Source organism: Cydia pomonella, chromosome 4 (genome assembly GCF_033807575.1).
Source record: "Cydia pomonella isolate Wapato2018A chromosome 4, ilCydPomo1, whole genome shotgun sequence".
NCBI classification, from domain to species: Eukaryota; Metazoa; Arthropoda; class Insecta; order Lepidoptera; family Tortricidae; genus Cydia; species Cydia pomonella.
The window spans coordinates 7,541,841-7,559,006 of record NC_084706.1 but is presented as its reverse complement, the minus strand read 5'-3'; the positions used below and the strand labels follow the sequence as shown (position 1 = coordinate 7,559,006).

General features: G+C 37.3%; 2 protein-coding genes across 2 annotated transcripts; both read left to right on the top strand.

The window, feature by feature from the left end:
* The first annotated feature begins 126 nt into the window (after window positions 1-126).
* LOC133516976 (RNA polymerase II subunit A C-terminal domain phosphatase SSU72-like) lies at window positions 127-1,546 on the top strand. Its single transcript, XM_061850068.1, has one exon. It carries the CDS (start codon window positions 882-884, stop codon window positions 1,518-1,520), a length of 639 nt encoding a protein of 212 aa, XP_061706052.1. The 5' UTR covers window positions 127-881; the 3' UTR covers window positions 1,521-1,546.
* Window positions 1,547-2,974: 1,428 nt separating this feature from the next.
* Window positions 2,975-4,187, top strand: LOC133516960 (RNA polymerase II subunit A C-terminal domain phosphatase SSU72-like). The gene has a single exon (XM_061850032.1). The coding sequence runs from the start codon at window positions 3,523-3,525 to the stop codon at window positions 4,159-4,161; it is 639 nt and encodes a 212-aa protein (XP_061706016.1). The 5' UTR covers window positions 2,975-3,522; the 3' UTR covers window positions 4,162-4,187.
* The last annotated feature ends 12,979 nt before the right edge of the window (window positions 4,188-17,166 follow it).

Below are 17,166 nucleotides of genomic sequence, written 5' to 3'. Positions count from 1 at the left end.
GGTGACACTTGACATAGCTGTTTTTTTTCTTCCAACTGGAGAGGCTAGTTAGACCAAGACAGTGTGGCGCACGGACCTAGAAAATAATCCGGATAGTGTACATTGGCCAAAAAGTGTGTCCACATGAGAAGTCAAAGTAGGTCGTTACATCTCTTTCTAATAGGGTTGTTTCCAATTGTTTGAAACGTATTACGTTCTATATTAACTAAAAGTTGCCCTAAAATTCAACTTTTATACTAAAAACGGCTTTAAATATGTTAAATTAACAAAATATATTTTGACAGATGCTTTCGCGCCCAAAACGCTCTTTGAAAATTGTGTGACTTCACAGTTTACGGTTTGACACATAATTACATACACACGTAGAAGATACGAACTGTCAACTGACATTTGTCATTTGTTGTTTATCGCCTGTCAACAGTGTTAATCCGAGAGTTGTGACGTCATCAGAATCTTCAATGACATTTCGAGTTTGGTCACGTGACGTGTACCAAAAGATATTTTAAATTCAATATTTACAAAAATATGGTCATTACAGGTCCCCTAAAAGTAGTTTAACATGTTCTTATAATCCAAAAGAATTTATTGGGATACAATTATGCCCTAAGATTTGTAGATGGAAACAACCCTATTAGGGTGACCATGAGTTATATATGTGGACACACTTTTTGGCCAATGTACCCTATCCGGATAATCTTATAAGTCCGTGGTCTGACGTGAAGAAACGAAATGTCAGAAGTGTCAGAACGCAGAATCGGAACGTAAACGTAATCTAACCTCATTTCTCCAAAAGTTTATATTTTAAGTAAAAACAAAGGATTAGGAAAATAAAGTCATTTATGTAACGCGCGTGCGATGAGACTATTCCTAAAAATGATTAAATGAACATTCTGTCTCAAGCTAAGGAATTTATTATACGAGACACAAGTCACAGAGTAGCAATGGCAGATTTATTTGTTGCTGTCGTTTGTTCTTCGAACATGAACCGTAGCATGGAAGCCCATGCATTCCTGGCTAAGAAAGGGTTCAAAGTGAAATCATTTGGAACGGGAGAAAAAGTGAAACTGCCGGGTGCATCGGCCGATCGACCTAATTGTTATGAGTTTGGAGTTCCGTACGATGATATTTATAACGACTTATTGGACAAAGATAAGACATATTACACCCAAAATGGATTGCTGCACATGTTAGATAGAAATCGAAGAATCAAGCCATGCCCAGAGAGGTTCCAGGTTTGCAATGATCGCTTTGATGTGATCATCACATGTGAGGAAAGGGTATATGATCAAGTAATTGAATGGTTCGGGTCAAGGAGGTCCATTCACAACCAGCCTGTGCATGTGGTCAACATCGACATACAGGACAACCATGAGGAAGCTACCATCGGTGCATTTCTCATCAGTGACATGGTTTCTAAGATGGCACAGAGTGATGACTTGGACAATGATATTGATGAATTATTACATGACTTTGAGGGCAAATGCCATAGACCCATTTTGAATTGTATTATGTTTTATTGATATACTTTAAATCCATGCCCAATTGATTATGACATTTATTACTGCTATGAATTCTTACTCATATTTTTTGTCAGTTGTCTAGTTTCTAATATTCAACATTTTTTATATTCCAGATACATATTACTGATTATTTAACGAAATCAACACATTAACATGCTTGTCTATAGTTAGGAACAACTAAATTTGCTGTTATTGTTAGGTAGAGATATATATACAAGTTTAAAATTAAACATCTCAAATAAGCTTTGCTGATGTAAGCAAGCAAGCAGTCACGGTACTTATCAAAAATTCAGATGCTCATGTTTGCTTTAAAAGGAAGTATAGTATTCCATAATTTTTAACAATAATGAAGTAAGAATTTTGGGGAACCTACCTTTCATCTCCATATCTCATACTATTTTCTCCTTCCCATGTTTTAACTACCTACCAATACAAAGGTTGCCAAGTTTCAATAGGATAGTATTTTTTGTTGCCTGAGGAGTTATTCCAATAGCCTGTTTTCGTAGTGCTGCGCTCATAGCCGATTCCACCGTTTTCTCGCTTTGTAGAGGAAGGTGACTATGAACAGAGACCCCGCCGGGCGGGTTCCCGGTACTCAATGTGTTAACACATTCACTGCCAGGAACCCACCTGGTGGGCGCTCGTGAACTTTGTTCAGATGCCGGACAACCCGCTGGGCGGGTTGTTTTGTACGCAGCTATAGACCACCGGTTTCTGGGGTAGTGCGCCGTTTTTTGTCTGGTAGTGAATGTGTTAAAGTAATCTATATATATGGCCTCCGATTATGCTCAGTTGTTACAGAGCTTAAGGTCATGTTAAATTGGATTGCCCAGAAACTTGCAAGTCACTCCAGTCAATAAATACACTGCTAGTGTATAATGAATTTAGATACTGGCTAATTACAATACAATTGAGTCCTTCTAAACTGCTTTGCGCTGGCTTTGACGTGGCAAAGTGTAAAGGTGCTATCATAAAGTTCATATTCTTGAAGTAAGTTTATGGCTTTGGTGGCAGTTCCACACTGTCACTGCAATGTCTGTGTAAACTTTGCGTGGTATGAGACTGGCTTGACAATTTGACACTACCATACCAGTGCCACCATTATAGCTTATTCAATCATTGTAAATGACAAGTTTGTAACCGTGTCTTATGTTGTGAATGCAACACAATAGACAAATCAGAAATTATCTCATAAAGTAATAGAGACTTCGGGTAGTCATTGTTAATGCGTTTTTAAACTACGTAACATGAAAAAGTCACGTTTCCATTGAGATGTTTACGGTTTATGGCCACTTTTACCAAACGCAGTGACTTGTCGTTATAGCTAGCTTTAATTAAAACTATAATTCACTTAATCTATGTTTCAGTGTTCCCGGGAACAGCGGAAATTTCCCAGGAATTTCAGATGCTTTCGCGCCCAAAACGCTCTTTGAAAATTGTGTGACTTCACAGTTTACGGTTTGACACATAATTACATACACACGTAGAAGATACGAACTGTCAACTGACATTTGTCATTTGTTGTTTATCGCCTGTCAACAGTGTTAATCCGAGAGTTGTGACGTCATCAGAATCTTCAATGACATTTCGAGTTTGGTCACGTGACGTGTACCAAAAGATATTTTAAATTCAATATTTACAAAAATATGGTCATTACAGGTCCCCTAAAAGTAGTTTAACATGTTCTTATAATCCAAAAGAATTTATTGGGATACAATTATGCCCTAAGATTTGTAGATGGAAACAACCCTATTAGGGTGACCATGAGTTATATATGTGGACACACTTTTTGGCCAATGTACCCTATCCGGATAATCTTATAAGTCCGTGGTCTGACGTGAAGAAACGAAATGTCAGAAGTGTCAGAACGCAGAATCGGAACGTAAACGTAATCTAACCTCATTTCTCCAAAAGTTTATATTTTAAGTAAAAACAAAGGATTAGGAAAATAAAGTCATTTATGTAACGCGCGTGCGATGAGACTATTCCTAAAAATGATTAAATGAACATTCTGTCTCAAGCTAAGGAATTTATTATACGAGACACAAGTCACAGAGTAGCAATGGCAGATTTATTTGTTGCTGTCGTTTGTTCTTCGAACATGAACCGTAGCATGGAAGCCCATGCATTCCTGGCTAAGAAAGGGTTCAAAGTGAAATCATTTGGAACGGGAGAAAAAGTGAAACTGCCGGGTGCATCGGCCGATCGACCTAATTGTTATGAGTTTGGAGTTCCGTACGATGATATTTATAACGACTTATTGGACAAAGATAAGACATATTACACCCAAAATGGATTGCTGCACATGTTAGATAGAAATCGAAGAATCAAGCCATGCCCAGAGAGGTTCCAGGTTTGCAATGATCGCTTTGATGTGATCATCACATGTGAGGAAAGGGTATATGATCAAGTAATTGAATGGTTCGGGTCAAGGAGGTCCATTCACAACCAGCCTGTGCATGTGGTCAACATCGACATACAGGACAACCATGAGGAAGCTACCATCGGTGCATTTCTCATCAGTGACATGGTTTCTAAGATGGCACAGAGTGATGACTTGGACAATGATATTGATGAATTATTACATGACTTTGAGGGCAAATGCCATAGACCCATTTTGAATTGTATTATGTTTTATTGATATACTTTAAATCCATGCCCAATTGATTATGACATTTATTACTGCTATGAATTCTTACTCATATTTTTTGTCAGTTGTCTAGTTTCTAATATTCAACATTTTTTATATTCCAGATACATATTACTGATTATTTAACGAAATCAACACATTAACATGCTTGTCTATAGTTAGGAACAACTAAATTTGCTGTTATTGTTAGGTAGAGATATATATACAAGTTTAAAATTAAACATCTCAAATAAGCTTTGCTGATGTAAGCAAGCAAGCAGTCACGGTACTTATCAAAAATTCAGATGCTCATGTTTGCTTTAAAAGGAAGTATAGTATTCCATAATTTTTAACAATAATGAAGTAAGAATTTTGGGGAACCTACCTTTCATCTCCATATCTCATACTATTTTCTCCTTCCCATGTTTTAACTACCTACCAATACAAAGGTTGCCAAGTTTCAATAGGATAGTATTTTTTGTTGCCTGAGGAGTTATTCCAATAGCCTGTTTTCGTAGTGCTGCGCTCATAGCCGATTCCACCGTTTTCTCGCTTTGTAGAGGAAGGTGACTATGAACAGAGACCCCGCCGGGCGGGTTCCCGGTACTCAATGTGTTAACACATTCACTGCCAGGAACCCACCTGGTGGGCGCTCGTGAACTTTGTTCAGATGCCGGACAACCCGCTGGGCGGGTTGTTTTGTACGCAGCTATAGACCACCGGTTTCTGGGGTAGTGCGCCGTTTTTTGTCTGGTAGTGAATGTGTTAAAGTAATCTATATATATGGCCTCCGATTATGCTCAGTTGTTACAGAGCTTAAGGTCATGTTAAATTGGATTGCCCAGAAACTTGCAAGTCACTCCAGTCAATAAATACACTGCTAGTGTATAATGAATTTAGATACTGGCTAATTACAATACAATTGAGTCCTTCTAAACTGCTTTGCGCTGGCTTTGACGTGGCAAAGTGTAAAGGTGCTATCATAAAGTTCATATTCTTGAAGTAAGTTTATGGCTTTGGTGGCAGTTCCACACTGTCACTGCAATGTCTGTGTAAACTTTGCGTGGTATGAGACTGGCTTGACAATTTGACACTACCATACCAGTGCCACCATTATAGCTTATTCAATCATTGTAAATGACAAGTTTGTAACCGTGTCTTATGTTGTGAATGCAACACAATAGACAAATCAGAAATTATCTCATAAAGTAATAGAGACTTCGGGTAGTCATTGTTAATGCGTTTTTAAACTACGTAACATGAAAAAGTCACGTTTCCATTGAGATGTTTACGGTTTATGGCCACTTTTACCAAACGCAGTGACTTGTCGTTATAGCTAGCTTTAATTAAAACTATAATTCACTTAATCTATGTTTCAGTGTTCCCGGGAACAGCGGAAATTTCCCAGGAATTTCACACAAGGACTATTCCTTATTCCGGGGAAATTCCCACGGCATATCACTAGGCCTGGAAAAGGATTAAATACAGATACCTGCTATAAAAACGTATTTAAGGCCCCGTAGGTTCGTGTTCTTCTCTCATTCACTGAGCGTAGGCGTGAGCGAGATGGATGTGCGTGCTCGGGACCGCGGATAGGTATCATGTTTTTGAATTTTTATTTGTTTTAATTTAAAAAGAAAGCTATCGCTGAATACCTTCAATCATTAAATTGCGCATTTTAAAATCAATTTTCATATTTTTAGCTTAAATTGATAAAAAAAAAATTAAGTGCTTTTATACCAAAGTTCGTGTTTTTTTTTTTCTATAGATCGAAAGTCAAAAAAACAGCATTTGAATCGCTGAACTCCCTAGAGAAAATCCTCCAGGTTGCTAATTAGTGACAGTCCATATCAAAAGGGACCTTCTGGCGGTGTTCTTCGTCGCGTAGTGCCGCATTAGTATTGACGCGCCGCTAATAACGGCGTAAGCGAAGACCGCAATAAGGTCCCTTTTGATATGGACTGTGACAGGTTAATTAACAATACGGTTGCCAAAAAATTTAATAAGCAATATTGAGGCTTTTCTCTATTGTTATCTGAAAAAGTGGTACGATTTTTCAAAATCTCCGCTATCTAAAATACACAACAACAGTCGTTTCGGATTTGAAACTATCAGCGACGTCAGCGCTACTTAATTCTTACCTCAATGGTATTTTTACCTGTACTTATATAATTCTTCATTCGTTTCATGCGCCTCGTATGAGTCGTATGTCAGGTGAGATTAGAACAGTGACATGCCGTCGGTTAATGTCGCAAACCTCGTAACTCCTCCGGAGTAGTTCCGAGGCTAGCAACTTTAGGTATTATTGACCAAAGTATTCAATCCCTGATGTCCTGTAGTAATGGAGTTACAAGGTATGCGACTTCAGCCGACGATACGTAAAAGTTTACTAAAAAGGGCTAAGTACCTAAACTAAAACTGACTTTTACTGGTTTGTCTGACATTAGCATAAAATAAACTGAGCCAAGGCATTTTTGTCTTATATCATAAAATGTTATAAGCCCTTGTAATGTTAGTTACTTACCTGCGTTATGCCGTACAGCGCCATCTTTTTCAGCTGTCAAACTCGCTGTCAATTTTTCTTACACTTTGTATTAGATGTACCTACATCGTTTCATAGTATCAATATCAATTAATCTTTGGCACACTGAAGCGTGCATTTGTTACACAGGAGCCAAGTTGTTGTTTGCCTTTCGGTAGGGTTGCCATAATTATCCGGAGCGGAACGGAACCGAATAACAGGACGGGTTAAAATACGGGACGCGATACTTCTTAAATACAGTGACAGTCCCGTATATACGGGATGTAAGGCAACCCTACCAGTCAGGCTTATATTGAGATTAGAGCGGGAGTTAGCAAAAGATTCCAAAATTATATCAGATATAACTTAAAATTGAAAAACCTGCGACAATAGCTTGTAACGGCGCCATCTAGTGAGTTAAACTATCTAAAAAGTCACTGGTGTATCTCGTACGTATTTAACGTAACCTTTACCTCAAACCGTATCCAAATTTCGGCGAAACCATTTTGAAGATGAACGGGAACATTATTTATGTGCACACGTCAATTACTTGTGTAATTTTAACTACAAATTGGATTACATGTAGCTGAATTATTTGTAGTTGATTACATGTACTTACAAATACTTGCAATTGAGTTTACTTTGTAATTTGTAATCGAAATTACATTAATTTATAATCAAAATTACTCAATTACTTCTTGATAGGCAAAGATGAGCAAATTTAGTACTTTAGTACTCTCTCAGTAAACAAAAGTAATAACCACCTGCGGCTCACCATATAAAAAAATTGCTATTTGAATTTGAAATCAACAGTGTAGGGAATAAGGTTGTGTTTCTTGTGTTTTAAAATGAAATGAAACAAAAGAAATGCAACTTCCAATTGTAAAAAGTTTAAATTGCATTGAACTAATTAGTCCTCCCGTGGTCCTTGGGAGGATAATATTTTTTTCATACATTTACTTAACCTCATGCCATATAAATTTTAAGAAATGCTCGGGTGCCGCTTCTTGGAACTGATCAACTGACCACCTGACAAAAACTCGTTATTGCCCTAAAATTTTAGGCCCTTTGTACAAAATCTTGTAAAACTAACATTTATAAGCTCAACGAGGGTGCGGAGTCCTCTGGAGTTGCAGGCGTACATAGGCTACGGACACTGCTTACCATCAGACGGGCCGTATGTTTGGTTGCCACCGACGATGTTCAAAAAATATCCTTTTTTTATATGAAAAGTCAAACTTGAGATGTCTTAAAACTCGTTCGTTTTTTTAACCTGATTTGGGAAACAAGGATCATCGAAAACATTATTTTCAGTAAAAGGAATTTGTAATCGCATAAAGTATTTTATTATAGATTACAATTACAAAATGTAGTCATTAATTCGATTACTAACTACAAAATGTATTTAGTAATCGTTAATCAAAGGCTCAACTACTTTTTCCTAGTAATTGTAATTTATAAGTACAACTACATTTTGTAATCATAATCGTTAATCTGTAATCCAACCACTTTTGCCCAAGTGCCAGCACACACTATCTTCACGCGTCGAATGATAACAAACGAGCAGTCTCATCTCACCCTAAATCCATATATACCGGGTGTTTCCTGTAACACGAGCAAATTATTAAACCATATATTGTACTCCTAAAACGATATAACTTTTGATTAACAACTTTTAAAAATTATGAAATCTTTAGATTTTAACTTTTTCAATCAAATTTAATATTATTTTCAATGTACGCTGACATCAGTGTGTTTGACGTTGCTTGTCATTGTCACGGTTTAAACATAACAAAATTCGCAATACATTGCGTCTTAGAATTAACTTCAATGTGTAATAAAAATCAAAACATAAGTTATTTTTCAAAGTTGTTGAACAAATGTTGGTCAGTTTGAGGAGTACATTCTACAGTTTAATTTATTGCTCCTGTTACAGGAAACACCCGGTATACCTACCTACATTCCCTAATGTCTCTTAGTCCGTTCATTTGGTAGTAAAAATAACTACCTACCGGTAAGATTTTGTAATTTGTATAATGCAATTTAAGGCAAGGTGTATCTTAATTTATTTGGTTAATCTCACCCTTATACCCTTAACACTATATATTTCAAATTCAACTACCAATTTCCTTGATACCTATTATGGGCTTTCGGAGAGTTTGGAGGAACCATACGAAGTCATATTTTTTTTCATTGTATTAAATTAACCTTCTGCCTACGAAACAGGGATCGGAAACTGGTATATTTTGTATGGGAACAAAACCGGTATTTTTTCGTTCTTTGTTAATTATTTCATTGCTAATTGGGCAATCTAATAATACGAATTCGTTATCTAAAAACACAACTGAGTCCTACATACGGAGTAATATATGGTTATTTAGAAGTTTTTGAAAAACTCTGTTCCGTGTTTAGGCATACAGGTATAAAAAAAGTTGACGTTCCATATATATATTTCAATTTTGACGGAAGTTCTACATTAATTTTGTACGTAAGTACACAACTTTATAAGTATTATTTGTTGTATTTAAAGGGCGCGCAATATAAACATGGTTTATCTCTAGCACAATGCGGTTGAGTTAGACCAAGCTAAGTTAACAGCGATTTTGATAGCACAGACTACGCAAGTGTTATTTAAGCGTCATAATTTCATAGAAGTTTGACGTTTAAAATAACATTTGCACGGTCTTGGCTATCTAACTCTAACCTCATGTTATGTTGTACACTTTAAATTGGTACCCCTTCGTCTATCTGTGGTCTAAACTTACTCATCGTTTGTTGTAGTAAATAACAGAAAATTATTTTTTGAAATGTATTAATTAAAACCATTTGGATTTAATTATATGTTATTTAAAGCGTTAAGGTTAAGGGTGATTACAGGAAACAACATGTAGATTCAACAGATTAGCTTCATGCCCATGCCCTATCTACTAGTACTACCCAATCAGTCTAATCCAACTTTCATTTCAGATTGGTCAAACGAACGGGAATAATCTTATGTATATATATCTGGCATATAAAAAACAGAGCTTGTAATGTACAGAGAGCTGCAAAAGTGCATAATCACTTTATGACTAATGCCAAAAGTATTTGCCACCCTCAATTACTTTTCCAAATAGATATCTAAGTAAGTATATCTCTACATCGCATTCAAAGGTATCTGCAACCGTTTAATTGTTCTACATATTGTTCTGTATATATAGACATATTTCTTTTTAGGGTTCCGTAGCCAAATGGCAAAAAACGGAACCCTTATAGATTCGTCATGTCCGTCTGTCTGTCCGATTATGTCACAGCCACTTTTTTCCGAAACTATAAGAGCTATATTGTTCAAACTTAGTAAGTGGATGTATTCTATGAACCGCATTAAGATGTTCACACAAAAATAGAAAAAAAAACAATAAATTTTGGGGGTTCCCCATACTTAGAACTGAAACTCAAAAATCTTTTTTCATCAAACCCATACGTGTGGGGTATCTATGGATAGGTCTTTAAAAATGATATTGAGGTTTCTAATATAATTTTTTTCTAAACTTAATAGTTTGCGCGAGAGACACTTCCAAAGTGGTAAAATGTGTGTCCCCCCCCCCGTAATTTCTAAAATAACAGAATGAAAAATCTAAAAAAAAATATATGATATACATTACCATGCAAACTTCCACCGAAAATTGGTTTGAACGAGATCTATATAGTAAGTAGTTTTTTTTTAATACATCATAAATGTACGGAACCCTTCATGGGCGAGTCCGACTCGCACTTGGCCGCTTTTTTTGTTAAGTTATTAGAGAATGGAGATACTTTTGGCACATAGTCTGATTTGATGTGTATAGGCACACGAAGCGCGACGGGCACCTGCCTAAAATTAACTTCATAATCATAAGTTTTTGAGCTATGCTGTAGCTGTACATACAAATTATAAAATGTATTTGATTTTTCAGTCAACTAATAAATTTTTTATACTGTCTGTGAGGGCCTCTACAAATCTCACCTAAAATTGCATGCTATTTGCGTTATATTGCGGCCGTTTGCGATATTTGATCTGCTTAGCCGGCAATTATCTAAAGTCGGTTGAAATTTGGTACGAAGTCTGTAGAGGCCTTAAGAGGGAAGTATATATAGTACGTGACCGGCCATATAAAAAGAGATAACGTTTTTCCACTTTTAAATATTTTCCATTCTCCATGATTTTTTAGTATGTTATTGACACAATAACTAGGTTTATATGATTTCCTTTTTTTTTTCGAAATTTGCAAAACAAAAAAAGAATAAAAGAAGCGAAACGTATTAATCTAGAATATATTATAGAGATTACCAATACAAAGTGCGTACTATATATGTTTTTAATCAAATAATCTGTTTTTATGATAACATACTGAACAGTGTTCTTACGCAACGTTGTAGCCATCCATAAATTACAAAAAATAAATATATTACACCATGCACTTGTCTTATTTCTAGCGTTTTTTAACAAGACATTTTTCGACATTTCATTTACCCCTTTGGTTACCTTAGGTATACCAAATTACAGCTTTCCAATACCTACTGACTATTGCTATTTAAATACTAAGGGTAAGCGTAGACAGAGAGACGAAAAGAACATGGCTAGACTATTTGCTATGTGCACGACTGTCACGCAACCTAGCGTCCGCAAGTCTAGGGGAAAATGTTAATGTACTACATCTTATAAAACTACTTACTCCAAAACTAAAAACTACTGAACGGATTTTCATACGAATTTCACCTATCAATAGAGTGATTCTCGAGGAAGGCTTAGGTACCTATATAACTTGTTAAGGTTTTGTGTTAATTGGTTGAAATATAACGATATTGTCGGAAGAAATCACGCTGGCTAGGAGCTTTAATCGAAAACGCTGGCTAATCCGTTTAAAATTGATTTCTCCAAAAGAATAATACAATTCACTTACAAAGAGAAATACAAGCAATCATAATATACATTATTTACCTACATAGTGCAAGAATAGAATAAAATTTATTCTAAAACAAAACAACTTATTTATTTCTGTAAGAAAAAAGTGGGTACGTAACTACGTACTGTGTGAATTGGCAACGGTAAGCCAGTATAGTGAAATTGTCATCGCTCGAGCGCGGGCGGCCCGCGCTGTCGCGCAGACCACCGTAACGTGACCGAGACATTAATAAAGAGATACGCGTTTATACTGGTTGGTTTGACCGGTCAACACGTCCGCCGAGCTCGCCTAGCAGTTGGTGATAACAGTCCTAGAACATGCATGGGGTTATATTACGTGACTTACGTGTTAACTTTTACCTAATCCCTACGTGCCGATAGCAATTCAATCAATGTTGTTTGTAATTTTTTTTTATTTTTACGTATCATAATTATTTTGTTTTATTTGGGATTATTACATAATATTAATTATTAGATTGTATGTTTTTTTTCCTTTTTGCCATCAACCTCGAGAGTAAGTAAATATTCTATTATTGCACCAACAATTATACATTTTACATACATGTAAAACTACAAATAAATTTTAAAGGAAAATAGAACCAGGTAACAACAGGCGGTCTTATCGCTAAAAAGCGATCTCTTCCAAATAACCGTTAGGTAGCAGGAAATTTAGAACTCACACAAAAGTCAACAGGTACTGCAAGGAGCTAAATATGGAGACTATTAAATACAAACACACATACTACTTATATAAGTATTCAAACAATACCTATATAATACACTACTAAATATACAATATATACTATACTATTTCTACTGTTTTATTATTATTGAACTCTAACAACATTTCGGTGGTAATTACTGGGAAAAATAATCCCACCTTTTACCAGTGGTATCTACTGGGAAAAAATTCCCAGTTTTTTGTATTAGGTAGCATACTTATATAACGGAGATTTAGGATCCATGCTTAAGAGCCCTTAATCCTTGGAGCGTTCTCCGATTTCACGAAATAACGCTCGATAGATGGCGTTGGCGCTCGGTACGCGAGCGCCGGCAACGCGACGCGCGTTTCAATGCAGACTAGAATAATCTTGATAGTTTTCAATATAATTTCAAGGAACATTAATTTTAGTGTCATATGATATCATATGGGCACTCTTTATTTTATTGTATATGCACAGTAGTTTTTTTTTATGTACACTACTACTAAGTGTACAGACTACAGAGTGTACTATAACCCTTGCTCTTTATTCTGTCTCTTTCACACCAATGGAAAATGAAGAAGTTAGTAAATGACTGCAGGTATAAATAAAGTATATTAGTGCGATAGAGAGACAGATAGCGTTTCGTTGTCGTATCGTAAACGATTGGCATGTTGGCCACACACTTGCTTGGTGCCTAGGCAAAATACCAATCGTTTGCGTATATTAGTGCGATAGAGAGAGAGTAGTGTTTCGTTGTCGTATCGTAAACGATTGGCATGTTGGCTACGCACCCATGATACCTAGCCAAGAAGCCAATCGATTGCGCATATTAGTACGATAGAGAGACAGATAGTGTTTCCTTGTCATATCGTAAATGTTTGGCATGTTGGCTACGCACCCATGCTGCCCAGCCAAGATGCCAATCGTTTGTGCATATTAGTACGAGAGAGAGACAGATAGTGTTTCGTTGTCGTATCGATTGGCATGGTGGCTACGCACCCATGCTGCCTAGTCAAGATGCCAATCGTTTGCGCACATTAGTGCTATAGAGTTTCAGTGTTATTTGAAATCACGTAAGGGTTTGTATTATTATTTTTGACTCGAATGAAGTACATCCAGGTTCTTATGATGGAGTCAGGAGTTGGTCACCAGAACTCCTAATCTACTCATTATAATTCCATCGTGCTTGGGCTCAAATGATTTGCCCTGACGAACACCATCGATCTAGATGAGGTCCAGGGTCTCATGACGGAGTCAGGAGTTGGTCACCAGAACTCCCCAGAACTCCTAATCTACTCATTATAATTCCATCGTATTTGGGCTCAAAAGATTTTCCCTGACGAGTCCCATCGATCTAAATGAAATCCAGGGTCTCATGATGGAGTCAGGAGTTGGTCACCAGAACTCCTAATCTACTCATTATAATTCCATCGTGTTTGGGCTCAAAAGATTTGCCCTGACGAGTACCATCGATCTAGATGAAGTCCAGGGTCTCATGATGGAGTCAGGAGTTGGTTACCATAATTCCTAATCTACTCATCATAACTCCATCGTGTTTGGGCTCAATAGATTTGCCCTCACGAGCACCATCAATCTAGATGATGTTCAGGGTCTCATGATGGAGTCAGGAGTTGGTCACTAGAACTCCTAATCTACTCATTATAATTCCATCGTGTTTGGGCTCAAAAGATTTGTCCTGACGAGTACCATCGATCTAGATGAAGTCCAGGGTCTCATGATGGAGTCAGGAGTTGGTCACCAGAACTCGTAATCTATTTATCATAACTCCATCGTGTTTGGGCTCAATAGATTTACCCCGACAAGCAGGGCTCGTCAGGGCAACTCTATTGAGCCCAAACACGATGGAGTTATGATGAGTAGATTAGGAGTTCTGGTGACCAGCTCCTGACTCCATCATGAGACCCTGGACCTCATCTAGATTGATGGTGCTCGTCAGGGCAACTCTATTGAGCCCAAACACGATGAGGATATGATGAGTAGTTTAGGAGTTCTGATGACCAACTCCTGACTCCATCATGAGACCCTGGACCTCATCTAGATCGATGGTGTTCATCAGGGCAAATCTATTGAGCCCAAACACGATGGAGTTATGATGAGTAGATTAGGAATTCTGGTGACCAACTCCTGACTCCATCATGAGACCCTGAACCTCATTTAGATCGATGGTGCTGGTCAGGGCAAATCTAATGAGCCCAAAAACGATGGAGTTATGATGAGTAGATTAGGAGTTCTGGTGACCAGCTCCTGACTCCATCATGAGACCCTGGACCTCATCTAGATTGACGGTGCTCGTCAGGGCAACTCTATTGAGCCCAAACACGATGGAGTTATGATGAGTAGATTAGGAGTTCTGGTGCCCAGCTCCTGACTCCATCATGAGACCCTGGACCTCATCTAGATTGATGGTGCTCGTCAGGGCAACTCTATTGAGCCCAAACACGATGGAGTTATGATGAGTAGAGTAGGAGTTCTGGTAACCAACTCCTGACTCCATCATGAGACCCTGGACCTCATCTAGATCGATGGTCTTCGTCAGGGCAAATCTTTTGAACCCAAACACGATGGGATTATAATTAGTAGATTAGGAGTTCTGGTGACCAACTCCTGACTCCATCATGAGAACTTGGACTTCATCCGGGTCAAAAATAATAACGCAAACCCTAACGTAATTTCAAGTGAAAATGCGTTTTTCAGAAAATCGCTGCCAAATAACACTAGACCTTACTCATAGTGTTGTGTTCCTGCCGGTGAGTAAGGTTGCCAGAGCTCAACGAGGGGCGGGAGGGGGTTAGGGTCGGCAACGCGCATGTAACTCCTCTGGAGTTGCAGGCGTACATATGCGGGCCGTATGCTTGTTTGCCACCGACGTAGTATAAAAAAAAAGTAACACTGAAAATCCATCAATAAGCGAGTCTGTTGTTAGGCATACAATGAACTTATATTAAGATTTTCTAATCGCAGTATATAGCACTTCTCGGAACTCCGTAGCTGATTACGAACTCAACGAATGCCTGACAATCGAGCACAGGTCCGTCCTCTAAGCGCGCTCCGCGCGGACTGAGAGCGGGGCGTCGCTGCTGCGTGATTTATACGTGTTTTAAAAAAATATAAATTTACGGCAATGTAGGTCCCATAGTTACGATTTTTTTTTTATAGGTTAACATAAAGTTATAGTTTGCTATAATATTATTTTTAAAGCAAAATATGCGTACAATGTGCGGAAATAAAATATAATAAAACCCTGTTTTCGCCAAAAAAATGAAGAAAACTCGGAAGGTATTTTATCAGTTTTTTCAAATGAATCTTCGATTGTTAATCATTCCAGCCCCTCGTACGAGATATGTTGAATCAAATTGTAGTCATTCATGTACCAAATGATTCTTGTTTATAGCAAAATTGAGAACCGAAACGCCACATCTCACTGCAAAATTTGGAAAAGACTCCCAAAAAACCTCATTAAAAAAGAGGTTTAAAAGAGAAAATGAAAATTAGAACTGTTGGAGCCCCTAGTTTAGGAAACGATTATTTAAGTACGTTATCAGTTTTTTAATAAATACTAATAGTTACGTCGTAATCTTGAATGAAAAAGGAAGCATTTTACAAAATACGCTCGTCTGTAGGAATAAGGACTCTTAAGAGGCGACAGGAGTGGTCATTTCTCCGTACAAACGTACTCTACTGTTTCCTCAGTGGTTTTAAGAGCAACAGCAATGATTTATTCAACACAGATTATTATTATTAATATCTGTGTAATATTTTTGTTTCTTAAGGCGCTAGTGCACTTCAAATATTCGCAAAATGGCCTAATTTACTAGCCGCAAAGAGAAGGTATGACATCAATTAGCCTTAAAATCAAAACTGTCCGATTAATCAGCCAGAGCCTTAAAATCAAAATATTTTGCAGACCACGCGCGATAGAGCGAGCGTGAACTATAGTAGGGGACAGAACCTGCTTACAGGCGTTAATCGCGCGTGCTCTGCAAAATATGAATGAGAAATCGGTACCTACTTTCTAGTGATGGGTTAAGTCAAACCTCACAGTATTGTTTTAAATCAAATTGTGACGTACAATAGCTAAAGGGTCCATATGCTCGACATTATATTGAGTTAAGGGGATACGGGAACTAAGATTTTTAATATTTTAGGCGAATATATCCGTCTCACTAATGGAAGCGACTCCTAAAACTTGTGCGATAAGGACAACGCCAGGTTAGGTGAAAAATCCTACGTAAAAATCTCAAAAAACGATCGACTGTTTCCTCCTCCAAAACTTAACCAAATGTAACGAAATTTTGAGATCTAAATGGTAATGAAATTATCCGTGTCGGACTGTTTTGGTTTTAAGACTAATTGATGTCATACCTTCTCTTTGCGGCTTAGCTTAAATTAGGCCATTTTGCGAATATTTGAAGTGCACTAGCGCCTTAAGAAACAAAAATATTACACAGATATTAATAATAATAATCTGTGTTGAATAAATCATTGCTGTTGCTCCTAAAACCACTGAGGAAACAGTAGAGTACGTTTGTACGGAGAAATGACCACTCCTGTCGCCTCTTAAACATGGATCCTAAATCTCCGTTATATAAGTATGCTACCTAATACCAAAAATTATGAAATGAAACGTAAGCCTGATGTCAGCAGTTTACCATGACACTGATTTACCATGTTTACCAGTTTACCCTGGCAATTTCTCGTGAAATTTTGTAAGCGGGTTCAATAGCTACATATATTTTTTCTGTCGTTTCGTTTTTTGGAAAATGTTCAATATGGTGGAAAAAAATAGCGTAAAGGACTTAAGTGCCATTACGGTCTATGGCGCTTAAGACCATTGTGAGTACGCTGTG